We start from the raw sequence: 24,720 nt of genomic DNA, 5'->3' as shown, positions 1-24,720 counted from the left end.
TTTGAAGAAACATTTATCTTAGAGTTGGTCAGGCTGGTGTGTTCTAACCTCACTTCAATGTTTTTAGGAAAAGTACCTTATAAACAACACTGGGAATGTAAAGAGTTTAAGTCTTTGGTGACATTTTAAAATTCTGATGAATACCTACTGCACACCAATTATCTAAATGTCATCTGAAAAATCCAACAGTTTCTAGTATACCAAAAATCCTATACTCAACTCTTGGGATTTACTTAATTTGATCTCTCAGCACCATAAAGCAGTTCAAATACACTACTTTATAGAAATCTTCTAAGTTTTATAGTTGTTTGAGGCTTTAAACAAAACTGAGGATTTTCTTTGGGATAACTGGTAACATTCTAGAAGATTCTATCAAAGTCCATCCTGCAAAATATTAGGTCCATGTAAAAAGGTTTTATGATCAAATAGTGGAGAGATGCCAGGTATGAAATCTTTATAACCATCTCAAAGATTCTGAATGCATGTTCTCTGAAAGCTGGAATTCATCTAAGTCTTGTTCACAGTGACAGCCCCAAGCCTGCAACAGTGCTTTGCAATCAGGAAGCACTCAGCACAAATTAGCAAATGCTTGGACATTAAAGGCTTGGCCAGTCTTCAGCAAAGAAACTTTCATTTTCTTTCATTCAGAGTATTTATATCCACCTGATCACAGGAATCTTTCGTTTTTTCCTGTTAGCACTACAGAATATTTTAGGCATACAAAAGAAGAAGGAAAAAGGAAGGAAGGAAGGCAGGATGGAAGGAGGGAGGGAGGGAGGGAAAGAGGGAAGGCAGGCAGGAAGGAAAAGGAAGAAAAGAAGAGATGAAGAAGAAACAAGAAAGGGTAGAGAAAACAGAACATACCAGCATTGTGGTGTAGCAGAGCTGCTGCCTGTGATGCAGGCATCCCATATGGGCACCAGTTTGTTTCTCGACTGCTCCACTTCTGGTCCAGCTCCCTGCTAATGCCTCCCACATGGCACAACCAGACAAAGCTCCTGGTTCCTGGCTTTGGTCTGGCACAGGCCTGACCATCATGGCCATCTAGGGGATGGACCAGCAGATGTTTGAAAGTGAGAGAGAGAAAGAGAGGATGAAAGAGAGAGAGAGAGGTCTTCCACCTGCTAGTTCACTATCCAGATGGCTCCCAGGGCTGGGTAGGCCAAATCTAGGAGTCAAAGCTTCTTACACGTCTCCCACATGGGTTTCCCCAGGCCATTAACAGGGAGCTGGATAGGAAGAAGAGCAGCTGAGACTCGAACTAGCACCGACATGGGATGCTGATGTTGCAGGTGGCAGCTTTACCCATTACTCCATAGCGCCAGTAACAATAAATAACAGAAGCTTCTTGGGGAGCCCTCGTTCATGCCATTACCCTCAGATCCCAGATCCTTTCTGAAAATGAGGTGACCCCAACATTAAGGCATATGTTTACAAAATACTGGGACCTCCTGAATTGCAGGATTGCTATGGTCTCTTCACGTACTAAGCTTGAATAGCTAATGTATATTTTTTAAGTGGCCACCTACAAAGCTAACCATTTTCTGCACTGATACAATATTCAATATCAGATGAGTGAAATAAAACACTACAGTACAGATGCAAGACAATGCACAACTGATGTAACTATAATCTTTTTTTTTGTTTTTATTTTTATTTTTTTGGACAGGCAGAGTGGACAGCGAGAGAGAGAGAGAGAGAGAGAGACAGAGAGAAAGGTCTTCCTTTGCTGTTGGTTCGCCCTTCAATGGCTGCCGCGGCCAGCGCACCGCGCTGATCCGAAGGCAGGAGCCAGGTGCTTCTCCTGGTCTCCCATGGGGTGCAGGGCCCAAGCACTTGGGCCATCCTCCACTGCACTCCCGGGCCACAGCAAAGAGCTGGCCTGGAAGAGGGGCAACTGGGACAGAATCCGGCGCCCCGACTGGGACTAGAACCCGGTGTGCCGGCGCCACAAGGTGGAGGATTAGCCTATTGAGCCAAGGCGCTGGCCTGTAACTATAATCTTTTATGAAGAGGCTCAGGAATTTCTCTTTCAGATGGACTGATGAGAAATTCTAATATAAATGAGGGTACTTCAAACAGTTGGTAGAAAAATAGAATTAAAATAGAAAAAATAAAAGCTGAAACTATGCATAGTTTTTCATGATACCCATATTCCATAGCATTTTGAAGCCCCTCAGGTGTGTGTGCATAAATGTGTGTGTGTATGCGTGCGCGTGCACGTGCAAAAAGTACTGATTCTTTAACCTAGGTTGAGTTATTTAGGCAAAACATCCTTAACAATGTATATACTGGATCGTGACTGAACAAATCATCTGGGGATGCAAAAGAAAAACCATGCCTAGATCAGTAGTGTCACAATGTGCCACATTTACATAATAAACGCTGCCAGGCGGAGACCCCCTCCCTGAGTTGAATAAACAATACTTGAGACTTTTATCTCTTTTATGAAGATCCAGCACACCCCATGGAAGCACACAAGAGCCAATACAGTACAATAGGAAAAGAATCATTTCAAAACCATAGTACTTCCATAGTATGGTTTGGGTAAAACCTTTCTCCTAAAATTTTCCAATACTAGGATAGATATTTCTAAATTGTGTTGGAAAAATTTTAAATATTTTCTAATAAGACATTCTTTTAAAGCTTTAGTTTTTTAGTTATTTGAATGAGAGGGAGACAGAAATCTTCCCGTTTGCAGCTTCACCTCCAATTGCCTGCAACATCCGGGGCTAGGCCAGGATATAGTCAGGTGCCTGAAACTCAATGCAGGCCTCCTATTTGGGTGACAGGAACCAAGGACTTGAGCCATCATCTGCTATCTCCCCAGGTGTGTATTAGCAGAGAGCTGGATTGGAAATAGCAGAGCTGGGACTTGAACCCAGGCACTCCAACATGGGAGGCAGTATCCCAAGAAGCACCTTAACTGCTCTGGCAAACGCTTGTCCCCCATGCATTTAATTTTTGTCTTTTGTTTTTTGTTTCCTAGAACATATAAAAAATAGTACAGATAATAGGACAACGTATTTCTATACTTATTGCTCTATTTGTTAATTTATATATTGAAGGGAAGGTGGACCAACCAGTCAACTTAGTGCCAGCATGACTGGACCTCATATCTGTAGCTATATAGATGATAATCATACATACAGTTAAAACAAGGATTCCCGCAACAGCAAATTGCAAGATACATGGATGAATTTTCAGTTTCACAATCAGTAACCGATGTCACGTAATTTTATAAACAAACACAAGAATTACAATTTCATTTTACTTTGCAAGCCAACACTGCATTCTTCCCATGTTAAACACCAACAGAGAATGATATATAACCTCATTCTATATTTGGAAGCCTTTAAGTCCTCTTTCATATTAAAATAAATGAAGTAAATTAGTATCTAAGTACTTTAATAAAAGTGTCAGTTCCTACCTCCATTGTCTTTTAGATGTAGTGCTATCTTGGTATCATCTGCAAGAGAAATTCAAAGTTATTATAACAGAAAAAGATTTTAAAGGTGCATAAATCTCATGGCCAGTAATTTTCTACCAACTGCTTCACCTATTATATGGCTGGGTTATGATAATTTATTGAGGACATTCTAGTGCATTGAGAGCAGGAACTAGCTTTACATGATGTAGCTCTAAAATTTCCCATGAGATTTTAAGATCACAACTGCACTAAATTCTTATACAACTCTTAAGTTCTGTGAGGAACACAAACTGTTACAATTACAAAAACATACCTATTTTTAATTTTTTATCATAGCTTACTTTAGGTAGACACTATAATTATGAGCTTACTTTTTTTGTTTTTAAAGTCAAGATCAAGAAAGTACAAATTAATAGGAATAGTCAGGATTAGTTACTATTCACAAATTCAAAAGTAAATTGCTTATTCACTGGTAGCAAATAGCATTGCAATCATACATGAAAAGATCTCCTGAATGAACACACTGTAGGATATACTTTTTTTTTATTCCAGTGGGAATATTTCATTCTAAAGGGTGGGGTTTAAATTGTGACAATATTTTCACAGGTTTCAATATACCAATCCAAAATAATAAGGATTGCTGCTATTACAATGTTGCTTTTAATTATAATATTGCTTTTAAAAGCAATAAAATGCATTTAGCTGCCTTCTACTTTATTCTAGTCACCTATAAGATTCATTTAAATTTCAGTTAACCAAGTTTCACATTTAATTTTTTATTCAAACAAAAGAAAGGCTTATGACCATAAACAAGACTGTTTTTTCCCTCAAAGCTGATTCCTGGTCAACTGATCTAATTTTGCTTACTTCCTAGTGGTACCCTTCAGAATGGAAAGTTACCAAGTGTTGGCTAAGAGACCTTTTTCCCCCATGAGCTGTGCCCCTGAATTAACACTCTAGTATTTTTTTACTTTCCCGAGAAGTGTAAATATTGTTCAGGGACAGTTTTTGGGACCTATAAGTGCCCCTGTATAAGTTACAGACCAACATATTTTATTGACTATGTTCAGGGAGATACTAGAATTGGATATACATAGAATTGTCTACTGGTTAGAATCCCAAATCAATGGAAAATTTTTATGCATTTTGCCTTTCTAACGTGGAGCTGCGATGTTGAGTTCAGGGATCATTAAGTTTACCACAGGAAATCAAGCCTATGTCTTTTCTAGGGAGATCAAGAAGCTAGCACCACTGGTAAAAGCCATCTTACTGAAAGGCACAGCAAATTAAACTAATTCCACCATAGATTTTTAGCCTATAATAATCTGGTGCTTTTCCTTTTTGGAAACCACTTAGAAATCCCATTTGTTGAAGAGTGACTGTCCATCTACAGAGCTACCCCAGGGCCCGTCAGTACGAGGCGCTTCTCTCCTGCAGGAAAAAAGTCAGTTATGACTGGGGCACCTTCTGTGGGCAGGCTGGTGGGCAGCTGGGATGTGGCTGCTCTTCTGGTGGTGGTCAAGACCCTGAACTGTGTGGTGGTCGATCTGACAGTCGTGGTGGCTTGGGAAGAACTTTCCACTGGCCCCGAGTTCTCACACATCTTCTCTTTTGACTAGAAAGAGAAGCAAAAACGAAACCAACTGAGTAACCACAGTATGTTTTTATTATTTTTAGTTAAAAATATTTATTTATTTTTATTGATAGGAGAGGCGGAGAGACAGAGAGAAAAAAAGAGATAGCTACCATCTGGTGGCTCATTCCCCGAACAGCTGCAACAGCCAGGGCTGGACCAGGCTGGAGTTGGGAGCTGGGAGCTGGGAGCTGGGTTTTCAATCCAGGTCTGCCATGTGAGTGGCAGAGAACAAGCACTTGAGCCATCACCTACTGCCTCTGAGGGTGTATTAGTAGGAAGATGGAATTGGCAGTGGAACTGGGACTTGAGCTCAAGTACTCTAATATGGAATGTGGGCATTCTAAGATGTATCTTAACTGTTAGACTAAATGCCCATACCCACACACAGAAAACCCAAGAACAATGTTTTTTTTTCCTTTAATTTTCTTTTTCTCCATCACTCCAATCTCTCTTCAGTAACTTCAAGTCCCTTGCTCTGTTTTGTGTTTTGTTTTCCGCAACATCTATTTAGAACATTCTTAGTACTGAATATTGTGAAATAGCTGCCTTTTTCCTGTTTGCTGTGAAGCCCAGCGCAGCTGCAGAAAGATCACACAGCCCCGACGGGGGGCTCCACAAAGTGATCTGCACCCTCGCTGGACTGCACACATTGCTTGGCAATGCTGCCCTGGTTTGCTAATCACCTCTCCCATTAGCCTCAGTTTCTATTTCAAACTCTCTCAACCCCATGATGATTCTCCCAATTTTACTCCAGGAGCTCGCCTTTTATTTCCCTGATAGAGGAGATGTCAAGCAAGAATTCCCCGAGTTTCCTTATGAATCAGCATACTTACTTGACTCTGTGTTAACCCATTCATCCCTCCTGTTGCCATGCATGGGAGCTGTTCTTGTTGGCTCTTCTCTCAGCCTGTTTCCAGCTCAGCCTGCCTTCTTGGGTATCATGAACTTGCTCACTGGATCACAACATTTTTCCGCCTCAATATTTGTCTTCTCTAATTCTCTGCTAACTTGCTGCTATCAGCACTTAAACATACTCAAGCATGTGCAATCTTACTGCACAAACTCAGCCTCTCTCTTCTCCATAATGCATCTGGATTCTACCCTACTTTCCCCTCCACGCAAAGTCGTACTTCTCAGACTCCTCAGCTACTCTACCTGTGGCAGCCCTTTTCTTGTCCACTTCAGCTTAGTTGCAGTTTCTCATACCGATGTTTCTACATATCTCCCAAGGTAACAGATGGTGTTTGCACTAGTGATATTAAATCAACTTTGGATACAGAAGTCAGAACACTCTCATCAATTTTTGGAAACCTCCCCAACAACTTCTCTATGTCTTTTTAATTCTGTCTGTCCCTTACGTGTTGGTGATTCTTACAGATCCTTCTTGATCTGCTGTTTCACTCTATGCATTCCCATTAACACTCTCTTCAACACTCGTAATTTTAATCAATTTATTTTTAAAAAATATATTTACTTTTTTCAGAAAAAGGGAAGGAAGAAGGAAGGAAGGAAGAGAGAAAGAGACAGACAGAGAGAGACTCCAATTTGCTGTTTACTCTTCAAATGCCCACAACTGTTGGGACTGAGTTGGGCAAAAGCAGGGAGCTGATACAGGAATACAATTTAGGACTCCCACAGGGTGGCAGGGACTCAATTACTTGAGCCATAAATGCTGTTTCCAGGGGTCTGCACTAGCAGGAAGTTGGAGCTGCAAATTGAACCCAGGTACTCTGATATGGTATGTGGGTGTTTTAACTGACACCTTAATGACTTGGACAAATGCCCATCCCTCAGGTAACCTCTTTATGCTGATTATTCATCAATCTATAACTCTTGAATTTCAAGACCAAATATTCATCTGTTGACTAGACATACACATGTACATGCCACAAGTAACTCAGACTCAAGAAGTCTCGAGTGGAACTTGCCATTCATCATTCTCCCCTGTATCTCTAATCTCAATGAGCAGTACTATCAACCACCCTAAAGTGTAAGGTGGAACGTTGGACTCTGTTTATGGCAGTAAGGTGGAATGAAACTATAAACAATCTTGCTGTTACAAAACAAGTAGATTCTGGATAAAACATAAAATTTTAGAGCATTGTTAGAACTTTCAGGAAATAAAGAAAATCTCTAAAGGCATCTTTCCATCGTCTCCCCTATGGAAGAGAGAAAGAAGGATAGAAAGAAAGAACTCATGAACAAGTAGATGAGGCTACATCAAAAAATCATGAAAAATGTGTATTACAAGAAAACTATGCATGGATTTCAAAACTTGTTGCACAGAAACAAACTCATTTAATTGTATTTTCCATTATTTTTTGAAGTATCTTCATATTTTGGTGTATTTTTAAAAGTAAAGTTTATTTATTTGAAAGGCAGAGTTGCAGCAGGGGGTGGAGGGTAGGTTGGGAGAGACAGAAAGAGAGATCTTCCATGCACTGATTCTCTCCAAATGGCTGCAACAGCTGAGGCTGGGCCAAGTGAAAATCAGGTATATAGAATTCCATTTGAGTCTCCCACATGGGTGACAGGGGACTAAGCATTTGGACTATCTTCTTCTGATTTCCCAGACATATTAGCAAGGAGCTGGATTGGAAGCAAGTGGCCAAGACTTGAACCACCATTCCCATATGGGATGTTGGCATTGCAGGCAGTTGCTTAACCCACTGTGCCACAATGCTGGCCAATTTTGCAAAATTTTGGAATCTACACTTAGTTTTTCTTAACATGCACTGTCCACAAAACCCTTCAAACATTAAGTAAAAATGCAAGGTTTGTCTTGGGAGATTGAAAAAAAAAAAAAACAAAATCAAATATTGTTCTAAGGAAATAAAGTCTTGTGTCAGTAGTAGATATGGCAACTCCATCTAAACCTCTCCTTCTCTTATCAGGACAGATTCCTAAATGCAGCCCCTACGACTTCAATGGTTCCACAAAGTGCCATCTTGTTAGGTCCTATGGATTCTCATGGAATGAGAGGAAACTACCATGCACTTTCAATTAAAAGACAAGAAAAAACACAGAAAGAAAAAGAGTAGTCTGGCAAAGATATTCAGTTCATCAGAACTTTAGCTATTGGAATCATCTAATATGGAATACAGAAAAAATATATATGGCACTGTGGCATAGTGGGTAAAACTGCCGCTACAGTGCTGGCATCCCATATGGGCACCGGTTTGAGTTCTGGCTGCTCCACTTCTGATCCAGCTCTCTGCTATGGCCTGAGAAAGCAGAAAAAAATGGCCCAAGTCCTTGGGCCCCTGCCCCCATGTGGAAGACCTGGAAGAAGCTCCTGGCTCCTGGCTTTGGATCAGCCCAGCTCCGGCCAACGCAGCCAACCAGGGAGTGAACCAGCGGATGGAAAACCTCTCTCTCTTATTCCCTCTCTCTCTCTCTCTCTTGGCCTCTCCTCTCTCTGTGTAACTCTGACTTTCAAATACATAAATAAATCTTTTAAAAAAATATATGGAATATTTAAACCAATGAAAAGATAAAATTTAAAAATGAACTGGTAACATGAGATGATAAAAATAACCAGGCAGTTTTAACAAACTGTAAAATTTTAATTTTAGAAATAAAAACCTATGTGTTCAAAGTAGGACCTCCAGACAGATTATGAGATCAATCATGAAGATGGGAGAGTACATTGGCAAATATAGCAGAAGAAATTCTCTGGAATGCAGCACAAATAAGAAAATATTTAATACAAAAATATAAGGAAAAGATGAAAAGGCCAATTATATCTTCAAAGACCTCACAATGTGAGCACATTGATCATGCTAGACAACCAATGAGGAAACACACATAAACCATATGTATAAATTGCCTATGTACTAGTTTATGATAAATTTCCAATCAATTTTAAATAAGTCAATAAAAAAAAATCAAGAGGTCCCAATAATTTGGAAATGTGACATAATTCACAATTCAAGTAATCCCAATAAAGATGTTATTAACATTTATTGATTGGGATCAGCACTGTGATGTAGTAGGTTAAGTTACCACCTGCAGCACCAGTATCTGATATGGGCACTGGTTTGAGTCTAGGCTGTTCCACTTTCAATCCAGCTCCCTACTAATGTGCCTGGGAAACAGTAGAAGATTGCTCAGGTACTTGGGCCCCGGTACCTATATAGGAGATCTGGAAGAAGCTCCTGGCTCCTGGCTTCAGCCTGGCCCAGCCCTGGCTGTTGTAGCCACTTGGGGAGTGAACCAGTGGATGGAAGGCCTCTCTCTCTCTCTCTCTCTCTCTCTCTCTGCCTTACAAATAAAATAAATAAATAAATCTTCTTTAAAACATATACACAAATAAAACTAGCCACAAAAGGTTGATAATTTAAAAAATTAAACTGAGAAGAAATGTTAATTAAAATCATGCAGAAGATGAAAAAAAACCTAAATTTCATAGAAAATATATAACTTGAGGAAATGAGTTGAGCAATAAAACAACAAAGTAAATAAAAGACAAAAGAAATAGAAAGTAGGAAACAAGACTCTCATTATTTAAAAATGTTATTATTAAATAGAGAACCAACAGTATCTTCAGATATTTAATTAATAAGAGTTTTATAAGGTAGTTGTATGTAAAATCTATTATGTCTGTTACTTCTAATCAACAGATACGTATTATTCAGAATTAAAAGAAAAGGATTACCATTCAATAGAAAAATGAGAGCAAGATATGACACAGAAGAAAGACACAAGAAAAAACCCAGAAGCCAACAAGTGTATGCAAATGTGTCTGATGTCATTAGTGATCGGAAAAGTACAAATGTCATTTACAATAAGAACTATTTCAAGCCAGTTGGATTTGCAGAAATGAAAAAAATCTGATAGTACCAGGGTGGTCTGGAGTATGAAATAATAGGAACCCACAAGAGTTGCATCACTGAACTATAAATTTGGTGTTATTTTTCAAAGACAAACATTTACCTAACTCACACTCAACAATTCTACTTTTAGGAAAAAAAATAGTTGGGTGACAAAATGTGACTGTATGGATTTAAGTGTCAGGAAGGCAAGGTTTGGTGGTATTTGGCTTGTTTGTTTCATTGTTTTTTATTTTTTTATTTTTTTTTAAACCGTTGCATCACATTACCTCAAAGTACCTGGGATATTATGAGCACACAATAAACCAGCCAGCTTCACAGTCACTGACAATTCTTGTTCTTAAATTATGGAGCATAGTCATGGATTCATTTTTATATTATGCTTTAGAGCCACATTAATGTTCTAAAAATGTCAAAAAGATATTTTTAAAAGAATATAAAAAAGGAGGAAAATGTAAAAAAAGGCAAAAAATTTTGACTTCTACAGTTCTCATTTCGATTCAACCAAATACTGATTATTCTACTACCACCACCATCACCATGGCACCCACCCTGTTACCTCCTATCTAGTCCAGATCACCAGCATCTCTGGCCCAGAGATAATTAAATGCCTGAAGATATTGTTGGCTCTCTACTTAATAATATCATCTTTAAATAATGACAGTTTTGTTTCCTACTTTCTATTTCTTACGTAGCTGCCTCAGAATTCATTATTCACTTACAGCCAGGGTGATTTTTCAAAAAACCCATTTGTTTGGATATTACACATTTAGTTGAAACCATTCAAATTGCTCTTCCTCGCCTTCAACTTAGCACAGTTAGGACCTGGACTATCTCCCCAATCTCATCCCTCACCATGTCTCTTCTTGTCCCATGAACATCAGCTTCCTTTGACAGGATTACCCACTTGCAGCTACGCTCTTTGACCTTGTTCTCCCAGGGCAGTCCACTGACCCTGGTGGGCACAGTGGTCTGAGCACCCTGCTGGACACATTTCTCACACTTTCAAGGATCACAGCTTAGACCACTGCAGGACAGTTGTCCAGGTGGCCTTAAACAGACCCAGTCCCCCCGCCACCCCACAGTTCAGGACACTAACTGCACAATGTCCTAGAATGCAGCATCTGGAGATGGGGCGGGGGTCAGCTCTGTCCTAGCCCCGGCTAAGAAACAGGAGGTCCTTCAGTGCTGAACCCTAGCAAGTCCAGAGACCCCAGGGTGTAAAAGCCAGGCAGGCTTTCTGGGATCCATGTTACACAGTACCAGGGGGGCTCCTGCAGATGAGACTCTGTCTGGCCCGGGTACATTCCTGAACCTTGTGGTCGCTTCCTGAACCAGTGACCCCCTAGGCTTCTGTTGTTCCTCACTGCCTAAAAGGAAGTAATAAGTCCTCTTTGGGTAATGTGTTTGCGTGTGGTGGTCTCTGTCGCCAGACTCAGGCCTAAATTTGTAACCAGTACCCATACGTGATAGGTGTTCATATTAGGACTGACAGTTAAAAAACTTATCTACAGGATCAGAAGGAAAAGTTAACTCTAGTAAAAAGTAACAAAAGTAGACTAGAGTTGGTGAATTAGTTTACTTACCTATAAAGAAAGGGTAGAATCAATACTCAAAAAAGCTAGTTAGGTAATGTTGATAATTCAGTTACAGAACAAAAAGGAAATAGTGAATATTACAAAATGTACTAGAGCTCTTTGGGAGATGATTTTAGTTCACCTTTGTACATTACATTTAATGGTTTAGTGAAAAGAAAAAGGTGACTTCTCTACAAGTAGACTTAGGTGGGCCTATAGTATTGGTGAGCCTGCATTGGAGCCAGGAAATTAAAATCATCTGAGTTACATCCTCCACCTTTACAAACATAAGCTCTCACTGTCAACATTTCTTCCTTAGGTAACTATGGTGATGTGACAGAAACAGTGACAGGGAAACCAACTATAGCTCTAGCAATACATTTTCTTTTTGAATGATGTTTTCAGATAAGTGAACTGAAATAGACAGATTAGGATTGGCATTGTAATTCCCCAAATGAACATGAAAATGTTGATTAAAGTTGCCCTGGTAATATTACACTGAAAGCTCAAGAATGTTCATGAAGAAATATTTCTCCAGATCCTTTTTTTAAAGATTTTTTTTATTTATTTGAAAGGTAGAGTTACAGAGGCAGAGGCAGAGTGTGAGAGAGAAGTCTTCCAATCACTGGTTTACTTCCCAAGTGGCTGCAATGGTGGGAGCTAGGCTGATTCAAAGCCAGGAGCCTGGAACTTCTTCCAGGTCTCCCATGTGGGTGCAGAGGCCCAAGGACTTGGGGCATCCTCTACTGCTTTCCCAGGTCAAAGCAGAGAGCTGGATAAGAACTGGAGCAGCCAGGACTTGAACCAGTGCCTAAATGGTATACTGGCACTGTAGGAGGCAGCTCTACTTGCTACACCACAGCACTGGTCCTTCTCTAAGTCTTTGTAAGACAGCTCTCCTGGACCACAAAAAAAAAAAAAAAAAAAAAAAAAAAAAAAAGCTTCTGGTAGCTGCTGACCTCCTAACAGTTTTTAATACAGCACTACACTACAGCACTATGGTGTGAATTGTCTCACTAAATGAGAAAACTTGTGTAATGGTTAATTATACTTTTATGAACCCTATATCCTATATATACTTTTATGTGACCCTGATATGACTACGTAAATTCAATTCACTGCAAGAATTGTAAACCATTTAGAATTGTTTCTGCAACTGTATACAGCTTGGATCACTGCTTTGCATCACTGTCCCTATCACGTTTGTCTCAGAGTTAATGTGGTATCACTTCTCTATATGACATGTTGTAGCATGTCTCCTCCCTTATTGTAATACATCAACTCCTAATCAATCTTTCCTCCTGTACCTCAGCTCTTATAATGGCTTCCTCGCCCTTAGAAAAGCTGCCCATGTTTAAGAGAACTACCCTTGGTTCTTGCATTCTCTAGTCACATACCTCTCTCTCTGAGCACCCAAACTGCATCTGGTCTTGGTGACATGAGGGTAACAGCAGAGCCTTCCTCATAGGGTGGATATGAAAGTAAATTGGGATAATATATACCATAGTTAAGGCCAGTATCTGGCACACATTAGGGGTTCAGTAACTGTTGGCTCTTTTTGTTAAATTAGATATCATTTTCATCAACGTGGAGCACCAGCGTATGGCGACTTGGTCCCAAGAAGCTTGTTATAATAAAGCACGTGTACCTCTTCCGGGCATCCACTGTCCACCCAGTCCTGTCGATGGCGGTCAAATCCACTGGAACATCTTCAAAGACCACATTGCAGGTGCAAGAAGAAAACACAGGATGCAGGGAGGGGACAGAAATTAAAGGAAAAAATTGGTTAGTGCTGATTCTTAAATTTCCAGCTTAGTCAAACGTCAATTTTCTTCCATAGAACAGGTCTGGGGAGAAACAGTGAGACACTTGCAGTGCTACTGAGTCGTCACTTCTTAGGCAGTCACTCAGCACGACATGTGCCAACACATTACTGTGCTGAGGCCAACTACCTGGGAGAGAACACTCAGATCTCTGTGCAAAGGAAAAGCCAAACAGGATTCTACGGAGCTGGTTTTCTTCTGCCTCATTTTTTCCTGCTTCTCATCACCAAAGTACATAAACGGATACAAACTGTTTGCAGGTATCATTTTTCAAGATTTCAGAAATACGTACATTTATTTATCTAAAGATCCACAGTTACTGAAACTCTTTCTCTATGGCCATGTAAATGATTAATTCAGTAGTTTTGAAGTTTTCAAATCCTGCACATTCAAAAACAAACAGCCTTCCCCTCCCTGCCTCTGGGGGTGGGGTGGGGGGGATGAGCTCAAACTCCGGCTCTCGACCAGCTCCTGGGTGAAACCTTGGAACGCTCGGCCTGATGGAGGAGCATATTGCGTCTTGCTCTATGCGAGGCAATTTGTGTTGACAATGTGATTGATGGTGAATGTCTGATTTTATTCACCTGGGGCTCTGGGCCACGCTGTACGGGTGTGACCTCTGGGAGGTCATGTCTGGGGGTAAGGTCACTCTCACAGGAAGGTCCAACCCCTCGTGACTGCCCCTCCAGAACAACCCTGTACAGCAGGCCCAGGAGCCAGCCTGGTTGGTGATGCCGCCTGGAGGGGGCACCGCGTGTAGGGTTCTGCAGGGAGGGGGCACCTGGAAGCTTGCGCCTGGCTCTCCTGGCTTCTGCCCTTCGTGCCTTTTCCTGTAGCTGACTTGACTGCGTCGTCTTTTCCTGTGATAAACGGCAGCCTTGAGCATAACAGCTTTTCTGAGTTCTGTGAGTCCTTCCAGCCAACCAGGGAACCTGAGTGTGTTCTTGGGGACGCCCAATGCCATGGTGATTAGGTCACATCTGAAAGGTGATTTAGCAAGCACCAGGCTCCTAAGGTTTTGTCCATTCATACTCTTCCTTGACTGCAATAATTTTCCATTTTTCCATTCCTACCCTGACACAGCCCCTCCATTTTTAAGGCCCAGAAACTACTATGCAGAGCATCTTTTGATAAAGCTTCAAAGCTGCCGTCTTACCTCACTATTTAATGTTTCTTCTTCCAATAAAATTTCACGTGTGGGGCCGGTGCTGCAGCGTAATAGGCTGAGCCTCCACCTGCAGCGCCAGCATCCCATATGGGTGCTGGTTTGTTTCCGGGCAGCTCCTCTTATGCAGCTCTCTGCTTATAGTCTGGGAAAGCAGTGGAGGATGGCCCAACTTCTTGGACCCCTGCACCTGTGTGGGAGACCTGGGAGAAGCTCCTGGCTCCTAGCGTCGGCTGGCCCAGTCTCGGCCATTGCGGCCATTTGAGGAGTGAACCAGTTGATGGAAGACCTTTCTCTCTGCCTCTCCCCCTGTCTGTCTGTAGCTCTACCCCTCAAATAAATAAATAAAATCTTAAAAATAATCTCATGTGCTGTTTCAATCACCAAACTTGATTGGAAACATTTTAGAGTTTAGGTTGGAGTCTTATATTGATCCTAGTTATATATCCATATTTGACAAATATGGATATATTTTCTGTATTAGAAATTCAAAATATGGTACTTGGCACATCAATTAAGAGGTTGTTTCAGGATGCTCCCATCCCATATTGGAATACTTAGGTTTGAGTCTCCATTCCAGCTTCCTGTTAATGCATACCCTACAATGGCTCTATGTGGGTGACGTGTATTGAGTTTCAGGCTCCTGGCTTTAGCTTGATTCAGTCCTAGCTGTAGCTGGCATTTGGAGAATGAACCAGTGGATGGGAGATCTCTCTCCCTCTCTCTCTTTCACACACACACACACACACACCTTTCAAATACATAAAAATACATAAACATTTTAAAAAAGAAATTAAAAATATTTTAGCCAGTTTATTAAAATTATCAATTCATATTGACCCTTTAATATCTAATATTTACATCTAATAACCCATATTAATATATAGCAATCTAAATATATAAATATTTTTTAAAATAAATGAAGCTGTCCAATTTTTGTCTTTGAGTTCTTACAGTGCTTACAGTTTTGCTTTGTAAACTTTTCCCCCCGACTTGCTTTGCAATGTGTCCACAGGACGGCTTTTGCTAAAACTCCAAGCCAGAGATTATGTACCATGGCATGAATGAGCATAATCCAATTCAAGTGGAATGTGAAAACAACTCCACTGTCAACACAAAAGACCACATCCATCATTCTCTCCGGACACAATCCACTGATGCTCAGCTATTTTATGCCTACCATCTGTGTTCAACAAGCTTAAGTGTGGAATAAACATCAGTGTGTGATTTGGCATCCTAAGTCTGAAATCCCCAATTGGTTCAAGCCATCCCTGGTTACCCGAAGACATGCTGACGTGTGACATCTATTTACTTCCAGATCTGTTAGACAACAATCTCCTCCTCTTCCTTCTTGCTTTCAAGTCTCTTCCAATAATGAAGAGTGTGCTCACATTCTCTTTTGGAATATGGAAAATTACTGATTTTCTAAAAAAAATTATTTTTGGAGGAGATATCTGACCACAATAAAATGGAACAGAAAATTTAAAAAAATGTGGTTCATTTGCATTAACTCCATGCCTGACACATCCAAAGCCAGGGGAATAACTTTTACCTTATATTATGACAATACTAAATCTTAAACTTACATATTGACTTAGATTTTATCTTACAAAAATTAGTCCTTTTAATTGCTGAATTAATTCTAAGGAAGAGTACTGAAACACTGCAGTTTGCTTGATTTATTAAATAAGTCCTCAGTTACAGTGTATAAAATCAACATCTGCTGATAATACACAAGCCAAATAAGCAGCTCGTTCATGTATTTATTCAAAACTGATTCTCTATTAATTGATCTGCCGTTTACTAGAGGTTTGGGCAGGAAAGACTGAGAATGGCAAAGCAAGTAAGATTTGGCTTAAAAAGCTCACACGTTTTATAGCTTAGGATGCCTTAAAAAATCAGTAAAACTGGACCCTGACTTTTCAGTGATTTTTATAAAGCAGTACTCTAAATAGCAACTAAAAATATTCACAAGCTAGGGTAGGAGTTACAGTACAATGGGGTTAAACCACCACTTGAAATGCCCATATTCCACAATCGGAGTGCTGGTTTGAGTCCCTGGCACTCTTTTTCCAATCCAGTTTCCTGTTAATGCATCCTCAGAGGCCAATGGCTGAAGCGCCTGGGCCCCTGCTTTCTTTGACCTGGCCCAACCCTGGTTGTTGTGGGTATTTGGGAAGTGAACAAGTGGATGGAGGATTTTCTCATTCTCTCTCTGCTTTTCAAGTAGATGAAAATAAGTATTTTTTTTTAAAACCACTTATAAGCAAAAGCAAAGGCATGTGTCTTATATCATTAAGAAAACCATCTTCATATTTCTTCTGGATTCTAAATAAACCCTGAATCACTTTTGGAAACACCTTCCTGTTCCCTGAGCTGCAGCTTTGTTTTTGTAAAAAACATAGTAAGATTCACCATGTCAGGCTCCAGCATATTGATTTCTCAACACTTTGTTTTTTCTTTTAAAAGGGAGATGAGGGGAAGAGACAGCGAGAGAGACAGACAGACAGAAACTGAGACAGCCAGCATCTGCTAGTTCACTCCCCAGATAACTGCAACAGACAGAACTAGGTCCAGCTGATGTCAGAAGCCAGGAACTCAATCCAGGTCTCACATGTGGGTGGCAGGGTTCCAAGTACTTGAGCCATCACCTGCTACCACCCAGAGTCTGTGTTAGCAGGAAGCTGGAATCAGGAACGGGAGCTGGAATTCAAACCCAGGCACTCCAATACGGGATGCATGTGGTGTCCTAACTGGTAAGCCAAACGCCCACCCGATTTTAAACAAAGAGGCTCTCCTACATTGGAGTCACACAGGATGACAGTTAAAGTGCACATATTGCGTGTTACTGAAGAGGCTCTGGCAATGGGGCACAGCAATTCTCACTGTAAACAGGCAAGCCCAGGTGATTCTTACCATTTGGAAACTACTGCCTTCCTGAAGGATAGGATGAGGCTCCTTGCCACCCCCACAGCCCATCTTATACAGCCTGCTCTCATCAACAGCCAATGGCTTGCCCTTCCCTGAATCTGCCGTGCACCTTCATGACTCTGCCTTTGAACATATGTCTGAGATACCCATGAGTAAACCCAATGCAACTCAAGCCTGAAGTCTGGGAAATCTCATGGTCTCCTCTCACCCAGCAGGGTTAGTGACCTATGCCCCAGTTTATCTTACAAGACTGCAGGGACGCCACGATTAAAAGTGAGGTTCTGAACTCAACACTGAGTACGAATTCTGGCTTGGGCATCAAATAGGTGTATGACCTCTGGCAAATTCTTTTTCTTTTCTTTTTTTTAAAAGCTATTTGATTGTATATTGACAAATTATATTTCTATATATTTACAGGGTTTAAAGTGATATAGTGTATGTAAGGCTGCATGATTAAATTAAGTGAATTAGCATAGCCAGCATCTCAAAAACTTAGCATTGTTTTTGGTGACAGATTTGAAACTTACTCTTTTTGGCACCTTTGAAACATACAAAATACTATTAACTACCATCACCTAGATGCTCAGTAGCCCTCAGAAACATGTATTCCTGCCATTTGACTGGAACTGTATGCCCTTATTAATTTTTTCTGAGCCTGTCTCTTCATCTCTTTTATTTTATTTTATTTTTTTAAACTTTTATTTAATGAATATAAATTTCCAATGTACAGCTTCTGGGGTTTTATACATATTTTTTGTCTGGAAATTCACAGTATTTAAATATTTTCTTACTTTTACAAAACCAAATGTCATGATCTGACTGAAACCCTGCCAGGAATTTTAACCCAGTAGGAAAGTATGTTGGTTTTATTTGTTCTACGGGGTGCTCTATTGGCCAGAGGTAGCAGATGCCTGAGGGTTAATGCATGCATGCCACGTGACCACCTTTTCTTTCTGATTTTGTTCTCCTGTTCTTTCTTTTTTTTTTCTTGACAGGCAAAACTAGACAGTGAGAGACAGAGAAAAAGGTCTTCCTTCCGTTGGTTCACTCCCCAAATGGCGCACTGTGCCGATTCGAAGCCAGGAGTCAGGTGCTTCCTCCTGGTCTCCCATGCGGGTGCAGGGCCCAAGCACTTGGGCCATCCTCCACTGCACTCCTGGGCCACAGCAGAGAGCTGGACAGGAAGAGGAGCAACCGGGACAGAATCTGGCGCCCTGACTGGGACTAGAACCCCGGGGTGCCAGCGCCACAGGCGGAGGATTAGCCTAGTCAGCCACGGCGCCGGCCCCCAACTGGTTTTTAAGGCAAATGGCTTTCAATAGCATCCATTCTGCCTCTTTCAAACAAATATTATTTTTGAAAACATTTTTACATATTTATTTGAGAGGCAGATAGAGACAGATAGACAAAGAGAACTGGGTCTCTCCCCAAGGCTAAGCTGGGTAGCAGGAACTCAATCAAGGTCTCCCATGTGAGTGGCAGAGACACGAGTACTTGAGCCATTGCCATAACCTCCAAGAGTCTGCGTTAGCATGAATCAGGAGGCAGAGCTGGGCATGAACCCAAGTATTCTGATGTACGACATGCGTTTCCTAACCAGCAATTTAACAAATAGGCCAAACTCTTGCCCCCATTCTGTCTTAGAACTATGAATGAGTTAGTTACCTGCATGACAGGCCTGGCTGATCGTAACTGCCCAACTGTGATCTTAGAGTGGGATTCTCCTATTCTTTTTTTTTTTTTATTTTTTTTTAACTTTTATTTAATAAATATAAATTTCCAATGTACAGCTTATGGATTACAATGGCTTCCCCCTCCCATAACTTCCCTCCCACCCACAACCCTCCCCTTTCGCACTCCCTCTCCCCTTCCATTCACATCAAGGTTCATTTTCAATTCTCTTTATATACAGAAGATCAATTTAGTATATAATAAGCAAAGATTTCAACAGTTTGCACCCACATAGAAACACAAAGTGAAACATACTGTTTGAGTACTAGTTATAGCATTAAATCAAAATGTACAGCACATTAAGGACAGAGATCCCACATGAGGAGCAAGTGCACAGTGACTCCTGATGTTGACCCAACAAATTGACACTCTAGTTTATGGCGCCAGTAACCACCCTAGGCTGTCGTCATGAGTTGCCAAGGCTATGGAAGCCTTCCAAGTTCGCCGACTCTGATCATATTTAGACAAGGTCATAAAAGACAGGGTGAGGATAGTAACCAATGATCCTAAGAGTGGCATTAACCAGGTCTGAACAATTATACAGCATTAAGTGGGGAAGAGAACCATCAGTACACACAGGTTGGGAGTAGAGCCATTGGAGGTAGAGCAGAGGTTATGATTACGAAGGAATGAGGCCCAAGTGCGCTAGACAGGGTCTAGAACAGAGGACAGAGTCATTATTAGAGGAGCTAAGAAAGGTGCTGTCTAAGCTACAATTAAGTTTTCTGATTGAGAGGCAAATAGAACCTGATAGAAGGGGCTTGATAATAATCTGTTGGGCTTTAGGCCTTGTAAGTTAAGAGGCCCAGACCTATCTATCTCTTCACATGGGGTACATCCTAAGGGAGGTGTGAACCTCCTAGGGGAAGGCACTCTGTTGACTTTCATTACTTGGCTGGCCTGGGAGGAGAGCTGGCCAGGTAAAGGCAGGTGGCATCTCTAACAAGAAATTTACAGTTCTGCCTGCAATGTTGCTGACCCTACTTGGCCGTCCCCTCAGTTGCAGTGGTCACTTTGGAAGTTGGGCTGAGTGAAGGGCTTTTCAGCTTAGAGCCAATAAGATCTGTGGCTCTGACCTGGGCATCCTTCGACTCCAAGGCAAGTCCATTTCCAGTGATCCAACTCTTGGCAGAGCTGCCAGAGCTCTTCACAAGTTGACTTCTGCTGAAGCCCAGGCTTACCACTTTGAAAGCCACTGCAGTGGACTGGCCTGTTGGGTCTCCTTGAGGGCAGATCACTGTACAGATCAGCCATTAATAGGCCTGCCACCCATTGCTTCTGATGCCTAGCTTTCTTTTCCTCCTGGTTTGTGTTAAAGCAGACCAGAGGATGCAAGTCAAGGGAGTGCCCAAGTCCCATCTTTAATCTTTGGTGGCCTGAACTACAAGTCTATAGTCACTGGCATATTCTGTAGTAGTTTTTCTAAGGTAGACAATGCCCATTATATTCTCACCTAAAAACTTTCTTTCCCTTTCGTCTGAAAGGGACGTTTTTTCTACTTACTGTTTACTTCGCTGATGGCGAAGTAAATCTAGCTATGAGATTATTATTTAAGTTCTTATTTTGGCTATGCTATTACAGAAAAATGTTAGCCATCTCTTTTATAAGGTCTAAAGATTAAATTGTGCATCCTACAGATTCCTTCATAATAGAATTAGTTTCCTACCTTGAGGAGAATAGAGAAATGAAAGCACAAGTTGGGCTTAGAATAGAGAAATGAGGGAGCAAGTCCTAGACTGCTTGCTGACAATAGCAATATCACATGAATACTTAGCAAACAGTTTCAACCGTTAGATAACAACTTAAGAAAACATTTACCAGAAGGTCCAATGCCTTCTATAAATTTTAAGAATCATGTATTTGGAAATACCTCTTAAATATCTAACATGGTGTAGTTTGTTTAACCAGTAAACTTAAGCACAAACATATAAAATGTTTTTAGTTTCTTTCTACCAACAAGTTTAAAACATATGATACACAGATTCAGGTCACACGAATTAAAATGTATCTTTGATTGATTTTAGCAGCTTAAATTTATGGACAATCTTATCTATAAGCCAATTAAAATTCTTAATATTTTCCCATGTGGACATACAATATGTACACATATATATCATAACATAATAGAACAATATAGCAATTTTAATAATAGCTTTTAAAATCTTTAACTCTTTTTGTAAATTGCCAATTGATTTGAATTGCTTTTTGTTTTTAGAAACCTCAGTTAACCATACTTTCTCTCAGTTGGTACTGTTAATACATTATTGGCTTCATCTGTTTACAGAGCCATCCCAAAGTACTGAATACAATAGAAGTGGCTGGAAAAAGTCCATAGGAACCTATAGGAGGACAGCTAAACACAGAACCAACAACGCTTTAGTTTTATGAGCAGCACATCATATATAACTGTGGATGACAAAAGACTTTGTCGCCATGTTTGAAATTATGAACTCATCAACCAACAAGAGGCACTTGCTTACTTCACAGTATTTTTGAAAGCACCTGTAGGATTTTACAAGTATTTAACCCTTTAGGCCTCTGGGGCTTTCTCATTAAGATAACTATCATGTCTAGTAACACAAGATCATTAGACTTTTTAATTCTCAATCATTTGTATTAATAGCATTTTCCATTATAGAAACTTAAAGTTTGGTACCACATCACATCTTGACAGTACTTCTAATATAATCCAAATAGCCCGATTAGCTGGTATCTCTATGTGATGAGAGACATAGGTCCTTCGATTTTTTCAGTTGGGCCCAAACTGGAAAAACCAAAGTCCAAGATTTACTGGAAATTTTAGAGTCCAGATTGTTTGAAACTTTGATTTTTTGAATGCCTGTCAAGAATGCCAAGAAGGCTCAAAATCCAAAATATCTGGTTGAAATAAGATTCCTTAAAATCATGACATAACATAGACCAAATTTGATCATTGTTACAAGGTGATTATTCAAATCTTTAAAAATAAGCACATATTTAAATAACCCATAGCTCTTAATAAAAATTCAGCTGTTTTTGAACAATTAGAATAAAACAGACATCAAGAGAACATAATAGATTACTTCAACACATCGCTTTAACAGAGAATCAGATTTTAATTCTATGTCAAAGAGAAATTGAGCTTCCTGTGATCCTTTGCTGTGAGGTTTCCTTCCTTTACCTTCTTTCATATTGATGACCATGCTTCTGTGTTTCTGTGTATAACACATCTTTAAGCATCTTTTGCAGGGCACGACGAGTGGCAACAAATTCTTTCAATTTCTGTTTGCTATGAAAAGTCTTTATTTCACCTTCATTCACAAATGAGAGCTTTTCAGGATATAATATTCTGGGCTGGCAGTTTTTCTCTCTTAGTACCTGGGCTATGTCTTGCCATTCCCTTCTAGCTTGTAGGGTTTCTGATGAGAAGTCTGCTGAGTCTAATTGGAGATCCTCTAAGAGTGATCTGACGTTTCTCTCTTGCACATTTTAGGATCTTTTCTTTATGTTTCACTGTGGTGAGTTTGATTACAACATGTCGTGGTGAAGATCTCTTTTGGTCATGTTTACTAGGGGTTCTATGAACTTCCTGTACTAGGATGTCTCTGTCCTTCTCCAAACCCGGGAAATTTTCTGCTAGTATCTCACTAAAAAGGACTTCTAATCCTTTCTCCCTCTCCATGCCTTCAGGAACTCCTAGAACCCGAATGTTGGGTTTTTTAATAGTATCCTGTAGATTCCTGACAATATTTTTTAGATTTCTAATTTCCTCTTCTTTTCTTTGATTTGACTGTTCTCTTTCCTGTTCTCTCTCTTCTAAATCTGATATTCTCTCTTCTGCTTCACCCATTCTGTTTTTAAGGCTCTCTAATGTGTTTGTCATTTGATCTATTGAATTCTTCATTTCATTATGGTTTCTTGTCACTATCACAGTTTCTTGTTCTACTAGTTGTTTCATTTCATTTTGATTCCTCCTTAATATTTCATTTTCACGAGAGAGATTTTCTTTTTTTTTCTTTCTATTTGTGTGAGAGTGAAGAAGGGAAAGAGAGTGTTAGTGAGAGAGAGAGAGAGAGAGAGAGAGAGCAACCAAGCTAGGGAGCTCCTCCGTCCTCTGCTACAGTCCATAAATGACCTCCAGGCCTTGGCCAGGCTGAAGCCAGGAGCCAGGAGTTTTGGTTGTTGTTGTGACAGGAGCCCGAAAACCCCAAGTCCTGGCAGAGCCTCGATTCCTCCCTACTGGGTGGAGGACAGTCTTGGAGGATGTAGCTTTCTTGGCTGCCTCTGACTGGGCCTTCCATGTTTGGAGTGCACGGACCCCACTACCTTCTGGGCTTCCAGCGTTTCTGCTGAGAAATCTGATGATGACGTAGGGGGAAAGGGTGACAAAGCCCCCTTCCTCTCAGCTCTGGAGGTGTGAACAGTGTACCTGGTGGTGTCTTGGGCAGCAGAACACTTGTTGAGTTTACCGAGGCCAGAGATGTTGTTCCATCATTCTGAGTCCCATCACTCAGAGAGTAAAGACAAAGGAGAGGATATACTAAGTGGAGACACTAGGAGGTCTTCAAAAGACACAACTTATCATCATATTTAAACTAGTCATGAGACGGCCACCGAAGCAATCTACAGGTTGGAGTTTCTCAAAACGTAAGTATCCAGCCCTATCACCAACCTAGGGCAAAAACTCTTTGGGTATCATTTTAATTTAATTGGAAGATTCTGGAGAAAACCACTGTGGATGAACTACAGCTCCCATTGGTCCATTTCTTGCTCTGACTTCATAAGGCACCACTGTTAGGAAAGTCGTATTATTACACAGTCCCTGGCTGGGCTGTGATTGGTCCATTTCTTGCTCTGATCTCACAAGGCACCATTCTGTGAGGTGAGCCCCCAAAAAGTATATATAGCCGCTGCGGGGGCCTAGATTTTCGTCCGCCTTACCCAGAGAGCACTCTTTTTGTGATCTGTGTAACTAGGACCGCAACTAGCCCTTTGCGCTCATTGCTGTTGCTTGTGCTTTTTCTTGGTTGTTTGTTTCTGGGTCTATTTGGTTTTTGCTTTTTCCCATTTTTTTTTAGTTTGTTGTTTTCCTCCTCGTTGTTGTTTTGCCCATTTGGCCTTTTTTTTGAGTTTTCTTTATTTTTGCTTCCCCCACTCTAGTCAGCTAGCACACTCAGAAGTATCAGCGTTCGAGGATTTAGTGGCTTTTCGTCTTTGTTGTTTTCTGCTTTATTGAGATAGAATTGCGGCTTCGCCTCTAGAGTAGTGAGAGTAGTTGGTGCTGTGTCTTAGTGAGCTGGGTAGTCAGTCCCCCGTGGTCCCTTTGTGTTGTAGGTAGTGCAGTGAGGGTCCGTGATTAGCTAGTGTGTGTTGAGCGAGTTAGGGAGTCGAGAGAGCGTAGTTAGGTGACGGGCAGCATGGAAGGCCCCTTGGACTTCCATCCTCCTCTGGATGGGTTCCGCTTCGTGGACGTGATCGGCCGGGGCAGCTTCGGCCTGGTGAAGCTGGCCCGGCACCTGGCGTCCGGCAAATACGTAGCCGTAAAGATCCTCCTGCAAGACGCCTCTCCCAGCAGCCCGCTGTCCGCGCAGGGGGAAGCGGCCATCCTGAGGAGCC

At 40.9% G+C, this 24,720-nt stretch overlaps 1 protein-coding gene across 1 annotated transcript in view; it reads right to left on the bottom strand.

The window, feature by feature from the left end:
- PLXDC2 (plexin domain containing 2) overlaps positions 1-24,720 on the bottom strand; it is a 474,057-nt gene that overhangs the window by 53,741 nt on the left and 395,596 nt on the right. Inside the window, exons 10-12 of the mRNA XM_062210542.1 lie at positions 13,124-13,184; positions 4,895-5,045; positions 3,431-3,469 (exon numbers count right to left, since the gene is read on the bottom strand). Of these exons, the coding sequence (XP_062066526.1) occupies positions 3,431-3,469; positions 4,895-5,045; positions 13,124-13,184 (251 nt within the window). The remainder of the gene's footprint in view (positions 1-3,430; positions 3,470-4,894; positions 5,046-13,123; positions 13,185-24,720) is intronic.

This window comes from Lepus europaeus, chromosome 14, assembly GCF_033115175.1.
Source record: "Lepus europaeus isolate LE1 chromosome 14, mLepTim1.pri, whole genome shotgun sequence".
NCBI classification, from domain to species: Eukaryota; Metazoa; Chordata; class Mammalia; order Lagomorpha; family Leporidae; genus Lepus; species Lepus europaeus.
Note: the sequence above shows the minus strand (reverse complement) of the source record. Positions and strands in the feature narration are given on the sequence as shown.